Genomic DNA, 18,039 nt, shown 5'->3' with positions numbered 1-18,039 from the left:
GAACGAGTATCTCCTCGCTCTCTTCCAATTCGGGTTGCTCATCAGGCTCCCCATCAACTCGCACCTCACCTTTAAAAGATTTAAAGAGACTAGCATGGAATGGATTGTCAATCTTCCAAGTATCGAGCACCTTGAGTCGAAAGGAGACATCATTTATCTTTTCTTTAATCTCGAAAGGGCCATAATACCTCATGCTAAGCTTTGGAAAAAGCCGTTTCTTTCCCTTTTGTTTCCTTAGGCATGCCGCCTCCACCAAACGTAAGAGCACCCAATCGTCTTCCTTTAATTTCAAGTCTCGCCGATATCTGTTGCCTTCTTGTGTCGTTCTTGAGATTTCTCTGAAGCCTCCCGGACCTTGGCAAAAGCAGTGTCCAAGTCCTCGTGTATTGGTTGGCTTCAAAAATCTTGTCTTTAGTGCTAAGAAGAGGTGGAACCTTCGGAGCACCTTCAATTATCTCAAATGGTGCCTTCCCCGTCGAAGAGTGAACCGTGTTATATTAGGCAAATTCCACCAAAGGCAAAAAAAATTCCCATTGAGTCTTCTGATCAGAGATGTAAGACTTCAATAAATCCAGAACAACTAAATTTGCAATCTCAAATTGCCCATCTCGCTGCGGGTGGAATGATGGCGAGAACTGCAAGCGCGTGCCAATGTTCACCCAAATAGCCCTCCAAAACAAACTCGTGAACCCCCGGGGATCTCTATCGCAGACTATTGTCTCAGGCATGCCATGTAATCAAAATATACCTAAATGAATCCAGGATAAGCCCAAATTCACCCTTAAAGGAAAGTGCAAGGTATACACCCATGGTATGCAATCAAAATATCTATGCAATGAACAAACTCGCTAAATGGTCCGGCATGATTGTTTTCTTCACTAGAATTAAGTGAGCTTGCTTCCAAAATCTGTCAATGACAGTCCAAATGTAACAGACTTAAGACGCTCCAAGTCGAGAATCTACCGCGACACCACAAATAATCACTTCAAAACAATTAACAATTCACAATTGATTCAACAATGGCCCGGCGGAGTTCCGTGCCTAGAGATATTGGCCCCAAAAACTCGCGCCCCTTTCGGTATTTCTTTTTGTATTAATCTGCAACTCAAAGTACAAGCAAGTCGCCGAGACTCGCTGTCAAACTCTGCGTCCAGATGCTCTGAGAAGTGAGAGCCCAAATACTCTTTCAAAGATTTACAAGGGATGCCAAAAGCAGAGCCCAAAAGCTGAAAATAAAAAGCTTGTTCTTTTTTTTTCTCACAAGCTCTCTCTTGAGCCTAAAATAAAGCAAAAGAGTTCTCTCTCTCTCTTTCCAATTTGTGTAAGTAAAGCAAGGCCAAAAAAGCTGGGTAGACTTTTATTCCAGCCCGTGCGTAGAAAAAGCAAGCCCAAAAGCTATACGCAAATGGAAATCAGCCACGTGGCTGCTGCCCGCGATTTCCGGCTTTGCCACGTCACTACCTGCCGGGACTGCTGTACACTTCGCCATGTCAACATTTCTGCAAGGGGGCTCAAAAGGTGTGTGTGTGTGTGTGTGTGTGTACCGGGCACGCCACATCACTGGGCTGTGACATACCCCCCTCTTGTAAGCATTGTAATCGCTCTCGATTACGCCTGCAAAACAGACAGCAACCATAAATTGTCTTCTTGGACATTGACTGTTAGTACCGACGCACTAGGAACACACATCTAGCACATGTACCAATTGACAGTCACATCACATGACATCACATGACAAATCACATTCAACATTCATTCGGATCTTAGACCATGATTTATCGGCCATGCAATTTGCAATCACATCTAGATCCACTCAGGACCTCATAGATGCTTGATTGACTAATCCCTATTGCAACCATGTCTGTCGAGATCATTCAGACCAAAATGCTGCAGTCATTTCGTCTATCAGTTCCTGCACTTAAACAAGTCAAGAACAAATCGGCTTCATATAATCGAAAATTCCATTTCATAAACTCATTCAGCAGAATACTGCCAGCTCTCAGTATTCCTGAAGCTCAAAGAGACATCAGTGACTCTAGTATTCAAAAATCGACGCATGTGTTGACAAAGGAGCGGAGTAACTCCACTCTTGTGCAACCCACTACATTCGGGGTTCCATTTGGAGTAGTCTATGCTAAATCAAAAGCTTCAAGGTAAAGTTTCACAATCTGAGGAGTATCTGCTAGGTCCTCCTCCTCCATCCACTTCGCATCCAATGCAGGATACTTCTTGAATTTAACCAAGAACCGCCTTCTTACTTTACCCTTATTCTTTATGTCCTTATGTGCCAAATCTGTTCAGAAACAAGGATCTCCTCGTTTTCTTCCAATTCAGGTTGCTCATCAGGCTCCCCGTCTTCGGGCACATCATCTTTAGAAGGTTTCAAGAGACACATGAAATGCATTGTCAATCCTTCAAGTGTAAGGCAGTTTCAGTCAATAGGAGACATCGTTGATTTTTTCGGAGATCTGGAAAGGTCCGTAGTATCGCATACTAAGCTTTGGAAAAAGCCTCTCCTTTCCCTGTTTCTTTCTCAAGCGTGCCTTCTCAAAACATAAGAGCACCCAATCATCCTCCTTCAATTTAAGAACGCGACAATGGCGATCCGCTGCCTTTTTTTGTCTTTCCTGAGATTTCTGCAAAGCCTCGCGGACCTTGGCAAAAGCCGTGTCCAAGTCGCGCGTGTACTCATCGGCTTCAAAAATCTTATCTTTCGTGCTTAGAAAGGGTGGAACCTTCATAGCAAGTTCAATAATTTCAAATGGCGCATTCCCCGTTGAAGAGTGTATCGTGTTATTTGTAGGCAAATTCCACCAAAGGTAGATACTTTTCCCATTGAGTCTTCTAATCTGAGATGTAAGACTTCAATAAATCTAAAACCACTGAATTGGCAATCTCAGATTGCCTGTCAGTTTGCGGGTGGAAAGATGCAAGAACTGCAACCGCGTGCCGATGTTCTCCCAAATTGCCTTCTAAAACAAACTTGTAAATCTGGGGTCCCTGTCAGAGACAATCGTCTTGGGCATGCCATGTAATCTGAAAATCTAGGCCACAAACAGTCTCGCTAAGAGATCCCGCTTGATTGTTTTCTTCACTGGAATGAAATGAGCCTGCTTGCTAAATCTGTCAATAACAGTCGAGATACCATCGTGACCACTCTGTGTTCTCGAGAGATCAAAAATAAAATCCATTGCAATACTTTCCCAAGGACGGGTGGGTATAGGCAAAGGCTGTAAGAATCCCTGTGCTTTATGCTTGTCAAACTTGACGTTCTGGCATACCAAGCAACTGCTCCACATCCATCTTGAGTCTCGGCCAAAAGAAGTATTTCTCAACCCCTTTCAAGGTTGTAGCAATGTTGCGATGATCTGTAAAAGGCGGAAAGTGGCATTCGGTCATAACCTTTTCCCTCAACGGCTGTGTAACACACAACATGGTTTTCCTCATCACATAGCCATCCCGAATGGAATATCCCGCTACTGTCTCCCCATCCCGTATCCGTGTGAAAATGTCTACAAAATTTGTATCCGTGGCATACTGATCGACCATATCCTCGAAGGTCCTATGATGTATCGCGGAAGTAGCCAGAACCAACGGCTTCCGAGACAAAGCATCTGCCACCAAATTCTTTTGTCCTTGTACATGGACAATCTGGAAGTGAAACTGTGACAAGATGTTCGCCCACCGCATCTACTTTTCCGATAGCTGCTTCTGTGACAAGAAGTAGCGTAACCTCTGATCGTCTGTGAAAACAGTAAAATCCGCTCCGTGTAGGTAGTGTCGCCACTGAGTAAGAGCGTGGATAACCGCCAAAAGCTCTTTCTCATAAATCTGTGTTGTCAATTCCGGCTTTGAGAACAATCAGCTCTCGTAAGCAATGACATGGCCTTGCATTAAGACCGCACCCAGACTACAACCACAAGCATCACAATATACTTCAAATGACTTCTACAAGTCCAGCAAAGTCAAAACTGGTCCCGTAATCAATTTCTCTTTCAATGTCTGAAAGCCAGTCACCTCTGTGGGTCTCCACGAGAAAGGGACTCCTTTCTGTGTCAAGATATGCATAGGGGAAGCAACCTCTGCAAACTTTCTAATGAACTGCCTATAGTACGAGCACAATCCTAAGAAGCTTCTGATTTCATGGACATTCTTGAAATCGGGCCAATCACGAATAGTCTCTATCTTGGCCGGATCCATCTGCACTCCTGCCTACTGACACAATGTGTCCCAAAAAGTGTATCTCTGGTAGGAAAAATTCACTTTTCTTTGCATTAATCACTAACTTGTGATCTCGTAATGCGTGAAAGACCTGAAGCAGATATTCTCTATGTTCTGCCTCATCCGTGGAGAAAACAATGATATCGTCAAAGAAAGTGCCAACAAATACTTTGTACTCTCGAAAAATCTTGTCCATCATCCGATTAAATGTCGAAGAAGCATTGGTTAGGCCAAAAGGCATCACCAAAAACTCGAATAACCCAAAAGTAGTACAAAAGGCTGTCTTGTAGACGTCTCCCGAAGCGATTTGGATCTGATGATATCCACTTTTCAAGTCGATCATGCTACAGTACGAGGATCCCTAAAGTCGGTCAAGTATATCATCAATTCTAAGAATCGGAAATCTGTTCTTGATGGTGATTTTGTTGAGAGCTCTATAATCGATGCACATTCTCCAAGATCCGTCTTTCTTCAAAACTAGCAACACTGGAGAGCAATACGGTGAAGTACTAGGCTGGACAAGACCCTTTTCCAAGAGGTCTTTCACTTGGTTCATAATTTCTTCGTTTTGGGCTCGGATCACACGGTAAGGTGGCCGGTTCGGTGGTGTGCTTCCAGGACCCAGGTATCAGATCAATGGCATCAGATCAATGGCATATATGATCTTCAAGACGAGCGCGTGGTAACTCGTATGGCAGGCACTCTGAGAAGCAATCGCCATGAGCGTGGAGAAAATCTTGGCATTCTTTATCAAATTCAGACATATTTGTCCTATCCTCATCACTCAACTCTTTCAAAAAGATCGAGTAAACAAACAGACAGGATTTCATTAATTTGGAAATGGCCAAAGCCGATACAATAGGGCCAGACTCGCCCTTAAGTTTTACATCGAGTACATTGGTTCTGCCCTTCTCTGTGGTCAAAGTCGATTTCCTCGCCCAATAGTCGACCAAGGCATTGTTCTTGTGGTACCAGGGAATTCCCAAGGGAACATCACAACCTTTCAAAGGCATTATGTAGAAGTCCTCATGCCCCAAACACCCCTGATAATGCAACTGAAGCTTGCCAATGACAAGGGTAATGGCTACATCCCTGCCGGATGCCGCTAGAACTGCCTCTACTAGTGGTCCCATCCGATCGAGAGTGATCTCGAGCCGTGCCGCCAGTTCCGGTGAAATGAAGTTGGCCTTGGCTCCTGCATCAAAGAAGATGAGGGCTTCTTGGTCTTTTACTTTGCCCCAAGCTCAGCAAAGTTCTGTACTCTCGTTCATCATGCTGGGATCGGTACCCACGCAATCTGGATCCAGTCTTGTTTTTATCTTGCCTTTTCTTCCACATTCCTCAGCTGATCTCGAACTCTCACGTCTCTCGTCGTCCTTGTCGTTTTGTTCTTTCTGTACCTTTTTAGGGCACTGCGCGGAGATATGCCCAGTTTCCCCACATCCAAAGCACTTCCCCTCCTTGATGTAGAGAGCTCTCTCTCGACGAGTGAGTTTGGGTCATACATCCTTTTCTTTCTTTTCCGGGTTTCTCTTCCTCTTTCTACTTTCATTTGTCAAAGTCTGTTCAGCCCTTTGCATCATGATTTTATATGTGGGGTAGGTCAAACTGCCCGAGTGAATGGCAAAACCTCGTTTCGCATGACTCATCAACTCCTGAATGGAAGCTGACTTTTGTTCCAAGCAGTGATCTCGGATCTCTGTAGGAAGACCGAAGGTAATCAGCTCAATCTGTTCCTTGAACGAGATCTTCTTAAATGAAGAGGCGGGTAGACAAGAGCTCCAGAATCTCTCGCAATAAGCGTCCACTGTATCCTTCTTGGTCATCCGATTATGGTTCCAAGCAGTTTGTATGTCGCGTTCATACTGTCGAGTCAGCCAAGAAGAAATAAAAAGCCTTTTGAATTTCAGCCATTTAACTGGCGCTGTCTTGTTTAAGAGAAGCATGGACCACCAAGTTCGAGCATTCCCCTTAAAGTAAGAGGAAGCCGTCTGAATCTTAAAGTGCTCTAAGTAACGCCCTCCTGAGAAAGCTATGTCAAACTGCTGTATAAAAGACAAAGCCTTCGAAGCATCTCTATAACATCTCTATAACAATCTCGGACTTTCTTGCTTTTGCCTTCCAGAAAGTCATACTCGTTGGCTTTATAAAAATTCTTCTTCTTTGCGTAAAAGCTGCTGTCGTCAAAGTCCGAACTATTTGAAGACGAGTCCTCTGTAGAACTGTCAACCACGGGGCGATATTTAGGCTTCTTTGCCTTTTGCTGTTTCCAAAGCTTTTATTTTTGCTTCGTTTTTTGCCTTTTCTATCCTTTTCGCTCGAGTCAAAAGAGCTAGAAGAACTCGAAGAAGAGGAAGAAGAAGAAGAAAAACTGCGTACTCCTTCAAATCGAACATGCTTCTTCTGCTTTCTTGCCGATTCAAAAGTAGTCTGACGACGCAAATAACCTGGGAAGTCAACGCCTTTCTTCTGATTTTTGTCGTGCTTTTTAGCTTTATTTTGCGCGTCAAAAAGCTGAGCAATTTGTGCATCAACCACATCTTCCAATTCTTACTCTGTGTACATCCTGAGAGCCGGTTTGAGGGGTGGCTTTGTGGTCTGCCGCTACTATGTGTGCACCTCATTGAAAGAAGTCTGGCTCATATATTTTGCAAATTTTGGAACCTTCGCAAAATTAAGCAGCATCTTTGTTGCATCACCGATCAATCGTCGACGCTCCATCTCTTCGAGCTCCGCCTGAGTAGGCCGAGGCGGGCCGTACTCCTCGCGTGAATCTTCGTTCTGATCTCTTCCCGCATCTCTGGATGCAGAGGAAGTCGACTAATGTTTGTCTGAAGCCATAAGTGCCGCGTAAAAAGGATCAGATTTCCCGTAGAAGAGAAATCGGCCGTGCTCTGATACCACTGTAACAGACTTGGACACTTTAAATCGAGAATCTACCACGACACCACAAATAATCACTTCAAAACAGTTCACAGTTCCCAATTGATTCGGTATTGAGTTCACTAGAGATATTGGCCCCAAAGCCTGGGGGCCTTTTCGGTATTTCTTATTTGTATTAATCTGCAACTCAAAGTACAAGCAAGTCGTCGGGACTCACTCTCAGACTCTATGTCCAGATGCTCTGAAAAGTGAGAGCCCAAGGACTCTTTTAAAGATTTACAATGGATGCCAAAAGCAGAGCCCAAAAGCTGAATATAAGGGGCCTGTTCTTTTTTTTTTCTCTCAAGCTCTCTCTTGAGCCTAAAATAAAGCAAAAGAGTTCTCTCTCTCTCTCTTTCCAATTTGTGTAACTAAAGCAAGGCCAAAAAAGCTGCGTAGAATTTTATTCCAGCCCCTCCGTAGAAAAAGCAGGCCCAAAAGTTGTACGCAAATAGAAATCTACCACGTGGCTATTGCCCACGTTTTTTGCTGCGATTTTCGAGTATGCCACGTCACTGCCTGCAGGGACTGCCGTACACTTTGCCACGTCAGCATTTCTGCAAGGGGGCTCAGAGGGTGTGTGTGTGTACTGGGCACGCCATGTCACTAGGTTGTGACACCAAATGCCATCGTGCCCATTCTATGTCTTTGGGAGATCAAAGATGAAATTCATTGCAATACTTTCCCAAGGGCAGGTGGGAATGGGTAAAAGTTGTAGTAATCCATGTGCCTTATGCCTATCAAACTTGACCTTCTGGCATACTAAACAACTGCAAACAAAGTCATCCACATCCTTCTTGAGTCTCGGCCAAAAGAAATAACGCTCCACACCTTTCAAGGTGGTGTCAACGCCGCGGTGACCGGTAAAAGGTGGACAATGGCACTCAGTCAAAACCTTTACCTCAACGGCTATGTAACTGAAACCGGCCCGTGGGGCAGTAGGCGTTGGCTTTCACCCGAAATTCTTTACTTTAGACACACACAAAGTACTTTGCAAAGGTAACCTATAACGGGGATTAACACCTAAGTACACACGGCTCGGAAGCTAGAATGCTCCGAGCAGACGCCGACAACCTGTAGGCCCCAAAATTGGCACCCCTTTCGGTATTTCTTTATTCTTTAACACAAGGAATAAAACCTGTGATCTCCTACGAGCTGCCCCGCACAATCTAGGCTAAGAAACACCTGTTCTGGCTCAATTTCGGCAACACAACTGTAGTAGGACGCTTCACAGTCAGTATCCCCACGCAATAGATGACTTTCCCGACGCATACGGACACTTTGCAAAACCTGGCGAGAATCTGCAGCACGCTGAATTCTCTGTTTTTTGCCCCGAAAATGCGCCAGATCACTTGTACAACGGTCCCCTCGTGTCCCCGAACCTCCTAAAGGTATTAGGGTCCGTTTAGGGCCGAAACCCTAAACCTGCAAAAATACACAGCAGGCTGTAATTCCCTGTTTTGGGCTCCGTTTCGCGTGCCAGTCGCATCTGTAGCAAGACCTCGAGCTCCCGCACCTGTAGGGCTACCTGCCCTTTGTATCGGACGAGATTTCTCACGTGAAACCTCTCTGAATTCACCTGTACCTACGGGGGATTAACCGCTAGCTAATCCAGTACCTGTGCAAGAGGCTCTTGCCTCGACAATCGCGCATGAACCCACATCTAACTATACATTGGTCAAATGAAAAGAGGGGCATAACAAACTGCTCATAGGGGAGAGAGAGAGAGAGAGAGAGAGCGGTGTGTAGCGTGCAGGGCATCACTCCTGGCACCGCACTGTACATAAGGGGGAAAGGAAGCATTCCATAGCTCTTAACTTGTGACAAAATGCAAAAGGAGGCCTCTCCCAACATAAAATCGAGCGCCCCCTCTGCTGCCCTTGACCTGTAATGCATCTGTGAACAAATAGATGCAAAAAGGGGAAGATTTCCATGGCTGCCAAAACCTGCGTATCGCTCAAAACGCAGCAAAACAGCCCTGTAAACACGCATCTGATGCCTTCCAATGCTGAAAATGAGCTCCTTGGTCCTAGGTGAGGTCATGGGAAGCTCAAAAATGGAGAGAAATGGCTGAAAATCACAGTATCAGCCTCCAAAACTACTCCAAAGAGTCAGTAACGAGTTTTGTTCTCCCAGACTTCGTAAATTGACAAAAAGTGCCACTTGGCACTCATACATGCAATTTCCCCACATTGGGCTTTCTGCTTAAAAATCTCTCAATTGGTGCATTAGTTGACTTTGTAGCAGAGTAATAAAATGTTCATACTGAAGGTAATGACGCGAACACATTTCAGGCCCAAAATAGCAATTCCCTAATTATTTAGGAGATGCTTCTGTTGGGCTCCCACTGGTCATCTAACCATCTATCCCCATTGGAACCGCATCCAAAAGTGCAATGTGGCCCAACTGTCGGATACTTTCTGTTGGTGATCCCACCTTGACATTATGCCTTTATTGAGTTCACTTCCTAGTATCCAGCAACTTGCTAAGTGCGACGGGGGACCTACATGATCTTGAACTGAGCCTAGACATCCTTTTACTTTACGAGTTCCAAGGCCGACCAACTTCCCGTTTGTGGGTGAAACTACCGTTCACATTGGCCATACAATGTCTGGCCATTTGCAACTTCAAAAAGAGGGTCTCAAAAATTAAACAAAAATCATTGGAAAGAAACCAACAACTAAGGTTAGCAGTTGCCACGTCCTCGTGACAGTAACACACAACATTGTTTTCTTCATCAAATAGCCATCCCGTATGGAATACCCTAGCACTATCTCTCCATTCTGTATCCGAGTAAACACATCGGAAAAATCCGGATCAATCGCGTACTGATCAACCATATCCTCGAAGCTTCACCGAATCTGCTTTTCCGAAAGCTGCTTCTGTGACAAGAAGTAGCGTAAACTCTGATGATCAGTAAAGACCATGAAATCGGCTCCGAGTAGGTAATGTTGCCACTGAGTAAGAGCATGGATAACTGCCAATAGCTCTCTCTCATAAATCTATGCTACCAATTTTGGCCTTGAAAACATTCTACTTTCATAAGCAATCACATGGCCTTCTTGCATTAAGACCGCTCCCAGACTACGATCACAAGCATCACAAAAAACTTCAAATTGCTTTTGCAAGTCTGGCAAAGCCAAATCTGGTCCAGTAGTCAGTTTTTCTTGAAGTGTCCCAAAGGCACTCACCTTGTTGGTCCCGGCGAGAAAGGGACTCCTTTCTGAGTCAATATGTGCAAAGGGGAAGCTACCTCTCCAAACTTCCGAATGAACCGCAGGTAGTAAGAACACAAGCCCAAAAAGCTTCTAACTTCATGAACATTCTTCAAGTCTGGCCAATCGCAGATAGTCTCAATCTTCGCCGGGTCCATCTATACTCCTATTGATGAGACGATGTGTCCCAGAAAGTGCATCTCCGACAAGAAAAACTCGCTCTTTTTGGCATTGATAACTAATATGTGATCACGCAATGCCTGAAAGACCTATAGCATATAATGTCAATGTTCCGCTTCAGCCTTGGAGAAAACTATAATATCATTAAAGAAAGTGTCCACAAAAGATCGATACTCTCGGAAAATCCTATCCATCATTCGGTTGAAAGTCCCTGGAGCATTGGTAAGTCCAAAAGGCATCACCAAAAATTCGTATAAGCCAAAGCTTGTCCGAAAGGCTATTTTGTAGACATCTCCCGAAGCGATTATGATCTAATGATACCCGCTTTTCAAATCAATCCAGCTGAAACAAGAGGATACCTGAAGTCAATCAAGAATATCATCGATCCTTGGAATCGAAAATTTGTTCTTGATAGTGATTTTATTGAGAGCTCTATAGTCAATGCACATCCTCCAAGATCCGTCTTTCTTTAGTACCAGTAAAACCGGAGAGCAATAGGTTGAAGTACTCCACTGGATGAGACCCTTTTTTCAAGAAGGTATGTCACTTGGTTCATGATTTCTTCATTCTGGGCTCGGCTAACACGTAAGATGGCCGGTTCGGTGGTGTGCTTCCAGGAATCAGATCAATAGTATGGTCCTCAGGACGAGATTGGGATAACTTGCCTGGCAAGACTTCAGAGAACCAATCAGCATGTGTGTGCAAAAAATCTTGGCGTTCTTTGTCTAGTTCAGACATGTTCGTTCGATGCTCATCATTTAATTCTTTCAAATAGATCGAGTAAACAAAAAGACTGGATTTCATTAATTCTGAAATGGCCGAAGCCGATGCAATAAGGACGGACTCGCCCTTCAATTTTACATCTAGTGCAACTTTTCTGCCCTTCTCGTTTGTCAAAGTCGCTTTCTTGGCCCGATAGTCAACCACGGCGTTGTTCTTATGGTACCAAGGGATTCCTAGGAGGACATCACACCCTTCCAAAGGCATGATAAAAGTCCTCGTGCCCTAAATACCCCTCACAATGCAAACGAAGTTTGCCAATGACAGGCATAATGACTACATCCCGTCCGGGCCCCGCTAGAACTGCCCCGCCGGTGGCCCCATCTTGTTGGGCGTAACCTCGAGCCGCGCCGCCAATTCAGGTGAAATGAAGTTTGCCTTGGCTTCTACATCAAAAAAGGTAAGGGCTTCCTAATCTTTCACTTTGCCGCAAGCTCGGCAAAGTTCTGTACTTCTATCTGGCTTGGCTCGATTCCCATGCAATCCAATACAAGTCCTGCTTTTATCTTGCCTTTTCTGCCATGTTCTCTACTGCTTTAGAACTCTCTGAAATGTCTTCAGTCTGTCCTTGTTGTGCCTTTTTGGGGCACTTTGCGGACATGTCCCCTTGTTCCCCGCAACCAAAACACTTCCCCTCTTTGAGATAGTTAGCCCTTTCTCTAAGAGTCAATCAGGGTCGTGTATCTTTCTTTTCCTGGGGATTCTTTTTCTTTCTATTTTCATTGTTCGAGGTCTGTCTAGTCCTCTGAGTCAAGATTTCATCAGGGGGGTAGGTCAAATTTCCCAAATGTATCGCGACCCCTCATTTCGCACGACCCATTAATTGTTGAATAGAGTCAGACTTTTGTTCAAGGCAGTAATCTTGAATCTCTGTAGGGAGTCCCCAGCAAAACCACTCAATCTTTCCTTTAAAGGTGACCTTCTTAAACGAAGAGGTCGGCAGAAAAAAAATCCCAAAACCTCTCACAATATGCGTCCAAAGAATCTCCCTTGGTCATCCGAAGATGGTTCCAAGTAGTTCTTGCATCTCGTTCGTACTCCCGGGTCAACCAAGAAGAAATAAGGAGCCGTTTGAATTTCTACCAGTAGACTAAGGCTTCTTTCCTCGGAAGAAGAGTGGACCACCATGTTCGAGCATTTCCTTTTAGAAATGATGCAACCCTCCTGATCTTGGAGTGCTCTGAGTAATGCCCTCCAGAAAAGGCTATGTCAAACTGTTGGATGAAGGCCAAAACCCTCGGAGCATCTCAGAATCCAAAAAAGGATTCAAATTTTATTGTCCACCCTCTTTAAATTCCTTTGCCTTCTTGCTCTTAACTTCGAGGAAGTCGTATTGGTTGGCTCTATAAAAGTGCTTCTTCTTCGAATAAAACATGTGGTCGTCGAAGTCCGGACTATCAGAGGATGACTCCTCCGTAGAGCTATCAAAAACTGGTCGGAATCTGAGCTTCTTTGCCTTTTTCTTGTTCTTTCCAAAGCTTTTCTTTTTGCTTCGCTTCTTGCCCCTTCTATCCTCCTCACTCGAGTCGGAAGAGCTAGAAGAACTGTCAGAAGAAGAGGAAGAAGAATTGGGTAGTCCTAAAAAACGCACACGCTTCTTCTGCTTTCTTGCAGATGCAAAAGCAGATTGACGGCCCAAGTAATCGGGGTAGTTAGTCCCCTTCTTGCGCTCCTTCAATTGCTTTTTCGATTGATTCTTCGTATCCAAAAGTTGATTGATCTAGGTCTAAACCACCTCTTGAACTTCTTCTTCTTCTTTAAACATCCTCGGAGTAGGAGGTTTCTTGATTGCCGGTTTGACGTTGGCTTTTTGCCAATGAGTATGCACTTCAGCCATGGACTGCTCGGTCAAAAATTTTGCAAATTGGGAATCTTTAGCAAACTGAAGCATCTGCTTTGTGCACTCTTCAACTTGTTGTCGACGTTGCATCTCCAAAAGCTAATACTGTGTAAGTTCATACTATGTAGGCCGAGGTGGCCCGTACTCGTCTTCTGCTCAATCGCTTGAATTTGCCGTATTGCCTCCTCCCGCCTCAGCGGTTGCAAAAGAAGTCGATTGATTCTTTTCTGAATTCATAGGTGTCGTGAGAAAAGGGATCGGATTTCTTGATAGAAGAGAAATCGGTCGTGCTATGATACCACTGTAACAAACTTGGACACCACAAGTCAAGATTCTGTCGCGACACAATAGAGATTCACTTTAAAACATTTCACAAATTTAGGAGTCGACACGGCCCGACGTAGTTCCATGCCAACAGATATTGGCCCCAAAGACTGGCGCCCCTTTCGGTGTTTCTTTTATATTAATCTTTGAGCAAAATACACTTCCCGTGTATGTCGCTCTCAGACTCTACATTCAGATGCTCTGAGAAGTGAGTCCCCCTTGGGTCACTTATAAAGGTTTACAAGGGTTGCTAAAAGCAGAGCCCAAAAGCAAGCTTCCAAAAGCAACTTGGCTGAAAATCTGCTAGCAAAAAGAAGTCAGCGCTAATTGCGGAAATCCGTACACCCATGCCACGTAAGCCAGCGTAAAACGCAAAAGTCCGTACACTCTGCCACGTCAACATTGTCAACGCAGAATCCGAAAATCCGTACTGTCTGCCATGTCACTATCCGTACAGGGTGTTCACGTCAGCAGGGCTTGTCCACCAGGGCACTGCCATGTCATCAGTTTGTGACAGATACAATTGCTCTACACTCTACAACCATGCACTAATCTACAGGTGATACCCTCGACCGCTTATTTAAAGGCACATAGGCCCAAAAGTGGCTCCTAAAAAATGTTGGCACCCAAAAAGTCTAATATCAAAAGCTGATACCCAAAAAAGTCAATTGTGGCCTCCATAGTTGGACCAAAAGTAACTTTCTTCCAAAATGGGGCAATTTAAAGACAACGGTCTCCAATGACACTTTGGAAGACTATAATCAAAAAGTCTAGAATGTGTATCTACTAGTTTTTTTATTTGCATACCTAATTTTGAAGGATCGGTGGGTTGTCTTCACCTCTAGAGAAGTATTGCCTTTTCCAAGCAGGTGACCACTATGCAACAACTTATGGACTATGCAACAATTGGCTATAAGTAGATGGAAAAGTAAACTTATTCACTTCTCGCGCACAAAGGCATCGGCTACCTCAACAACCTCGATTTACTCCAAAGCAAAGGGAAACTCTTCAACAAGAAGGCAAATGCTTTGGATGTTTCTAGACTAGCCATACTTTTTTAGGTTGCTTCACCACCTAAACAACCGTCGGCTAAGAAACAAGAGACAACCATTGGTCTTATAATAGTTGTCGATAATGTTAGGACCTACCTCTCCAAATTCTTCTAGTGAATTAATTAGAACCCAAGGCAAAATTCAAGGCAATGCAACCTTGATCTTCTTTGATTCATCCAAAACTTTTATTTCCTTCCATTTTGTCAAAAGCATTGGAAATGACTATGAATAAATGGGAACTCAGATCAAAGTTAGCTACAAGAGATACAAACAAAGTTACCCCACTTATTGGGTCGCTTTTAGTTTCTATTCAGGGATACCATGGACAAATTCTATTCACTTTCTATTCAGCCATGCCATGGACAACTTCTATTTTGCATCATGAAGCTTGGGAACTATAATGCTCTATTAGAAATGGCTGGCACCATAAGAATGATGCTACCATTGTAGTTCCGCAAAGGCCCATCCTCATACAACACAAACGAAAATATGTGACTCTTTAAGTTTGATTGACCTAAGAACCTTCCATTAGGAACCTTCCACAAGAATTGATTTCTAATAGTTTTGTTTGTATTTAATACTTGTTTGTAGTTCTCTTAACTTGTTTAACACAGATTCAACTTGTTTCGGTCTCTTCAAAATCTTTCTCAACCTGTTTTACGTTGTCTCTTGATTGTACTATAAAAACTTATACTCCCGCTTTGAGCGGCTTCGGAACCGGTGCAACGGTCAAATAGAGTCCACAAACCCGTTATAACAGTTTTCTTGAACGATCGGACGTGATTCCCCGGACTCATATCCCAGACCCAGTGGAGCGGTTGGACAGAGTCCTAAGACGCTCTATGATGGTTACTTGGACCCAGCTTAACGGATGCATCCATCATGACGGTTTGCACTGAGCGGTTGGACAAGAGTCCTTGGACCACTCTGCTCAGCACAAGAGCAATTTAGATCTTGTATTGTTGAGTGTGATGCATAGCATTGATCATAAGCATTTTTTAGACTAACGATTTCCATTAAATTGGTGTACGTTATAATGTCAGTGTACGCAAGCATAATTAAGGACTATACTCTTCTTTGGCAAATTGGCCGGTGATAGAGCACGAGGAGGAATCGGTAACACATACATAGAAAATTTAGTAGTGAGCCGGCACAGCAAAGGACCAGAGTGGTTAATCTGGCCGCACGCAATTTGCGGCATAAAAAGTGGCCAACATATACGTGTGGATGACGTGGCACATTTTACGATGGAAAAGCTTCGAACGCCAATAAAATAAAGCAATTGACTTTCTATCCGTCTCGTCCACAAGTGCAAAGTGTTATCTTCTCCGATTCAAATTTAGTCATTCTTTTCCAATTTTTAGTGCTTGACTAAATCATCCATCTGGCCGGTAGTTACGTGCATTCTTTGTATACCTAATATATCAAAGTGTACTAACCCCAGCAATTTTTTGCTTACTTGTCACGAGGAAAAGATGCTTTTGCTGGCTTTCCAACCTAACAAGCCTCACAAAGTTTATGCATTTCAGCCACCTTTAACTTTGGCAAATTATTAACAAGCTCTTGACTTTGCATTGTTTTGAACCTTTACACATTCGCAAGCCAATGCATATATGCTCAATGTCAATACCTAAAAAACATTGCTTTCATCTCGGCACATGAATGAGAAATGGGGTCTTTGGACATTAGTACACCAATAAAGAGGTGTTTAGGGTTGATGCCCATGTGAAAACTACATCAAAGAACACTAGAAGTATTATGCCAAGCATCCGCCCAAAATACTATGCCAAGCATCTGCCCAAAATATTTTGCCAACAAGCATCAACCGGGAACAATGTATTAAGCATCTTCTATGACAGACTTTTTCTAATGAGTTTCACAAAACCAAAGTCTGTAGAGTAGCACAATTTCAATGGGTTTTGGGAGAGACTTTCGCTCTTTGAAGTTTTAAAGGTTGAATTGGCGAAAGACGAAGTAGACAAAAAGGAGCACTACTGCAAGGAGTGGAAGAGCTTGCAAATAATGGGACATATCATGGAGAAATCTCATTGCAACTTCTACCAAGGGACTGCCAGACGAAAAGCTCCACCAAAAGGAGCAATAAGCAAGGCAAAGAATGCAGCCCAAGAGGGGAGGGGCCTACAGTATACCTTGAAAGAGCGACCAACCCACTCGGAGGGAATCAAACAGAAACCAAAGATGGAAAAAACTGAAACAAGAAATAAATGTGGGATGAACCAACATCACAGATGTGGCAGTAAACACCCACACCGCAGAGTGTTGGCATGCACAAACGGAAGCGCGAGGCCATCAACTCAAAGCCACACACACAAAGAGGGAGAACATGAGAAAAAGTAACAGAGAACAAACAAGAGCCAGCTGTCATGTCTCATAGTGATTGAACAAAGCACTTGATGGAACAAGATACCATATACGGCAGCAGACTACACCCGACACATGATGTGGTTGGCTCTCATGCCGAGAAGCTTCTCGGATTAAACCAAGAAAACAAATGCAAAAGATGAAAGAAAGACCCTCAGCCATCTCTCTCTCTCTCTCTCTCTCTCTCTCTCTCTCTCTCTCTCACACACACACACACACACAAGAGACACAAAGGGTACGAAAGCAGCGAAGGGTAGCTCTACCTGTCATTGGCGAGGTGTACGCCATTGAAATCTTTGCCAGGTATATACTACAGAAACATCTGGAGCTGGAGAGTCGTCAGAAGCAGCTGCACCCTGCTGCTCGTCTCTCTCATTCACACTCGGACAGAGCGTGGCCCTGAAGTTCAGGAATGACGTTCACACAAGTGAAGACGTCCTACATGGTGAGGGATAGAGGCCAGCTGGCAGCAGGAGCTTTAAACCATTCATCTGTTCAGGTTAGTTTAGGAATGCAACACCAGGCTAGCTTCTCAGAGATTGTAAAGGAGAGTAAGGAGATAATATGTGTGGTAAGTAAAGGGTATAACTCATATGATTGGATGAGGGCTACTCGCAATTCAACCGTGGCGTTTAAGGGCTTGAGAATGGATATGTCTTAAGTTCTGATGTAACCTTATGTCCCTCAAGGCTTGGCATGAGCTTGAGGGACATAAGGTTACATCGAAAGATTGGATGATTGAATTAGGGCAACTCGCACCATCCGGTCGAGCTGTGTCGTTTAAGGGCTTGAGAATGGGTATGTCTAAGTTTTGATATAACCTTATGTCCCTCAAGGCTCGGCATGAGCTTGAGGCTGCTTTGTAATCTCTTTATGACATTTTAAACAACCACCACTCACAATTGTGAGGTTTGCCACGCACAAAAATTTGCAACACCTTAAAACTCGTGCCATAATAGGGCTCACCCATAGGCCCCGCTAGATTCGCTTGTGAAGGACCCTTATTAAGACATTAAGCTCGTACCTCTCCAAATGGTGTCTCCTTTTTTTTTTTTTTTCTTTTGCCATACTCACAATTGTGACTTGAGAGAATTTATATTAACTCGATAAGAATACAATTGCC

The 18,039-nt window shown here is 43.9% G+C and overlaps 1 protein-coding gene across 5 annotated transcripts in view; it reads right to left on the bottom strand.

Moving 5' to 3' along the window:
- The window catches only part of ATATH8 (Protein kinase superfamily protein), a 164,301-nt gene extending 146,883 nt beyond the window's left edge, over positions 1-17,418 (bottom strand). For 2 of the 5 annotated variants that reach the window (XM_086491144.1, XM_086491152.1), the window contains exon 1: positions 17,180-17,418. In XM_086491144.1, the coding sequence (XP_086347270.1) occupies positions 17,180-17,204 (25 nt within the window). In that variant the 5' untranslated portion in view covers positions 17,205-17,418. The remainder of the gene's footprint in view (positions 1-17,179) is intronic. The other 3 variants (XM_086491170.1, XM_086491136.1, XM_086491160.1) reach the window with 2 other exon arrangements.
- Between the last annotated feature and the right edge of the window lie 621 nt (positions 17,419-18,039).

Source organism: Adiantum capillus-veneris, chromosome 2 (genome assembly GCF_014529385.1).
Source record: "Adiantum capillus-veneris isolate H3 chromosome 2, ASM1452938v2, whole genome shotgun sequence".
Taxonomy (NCBI): Eukaryota; Viridiplantae; Streptophyta; class Polypodiopsida; order Polypodiales; family Pteridaceae; genus Adiantum; species Adiantum capillus-veneris.
The sequence above is the reverse complement of the archived record's forward strand: the minus strand, read 5'-3'. Positions and strand labels throughout refer to the sequence as shown.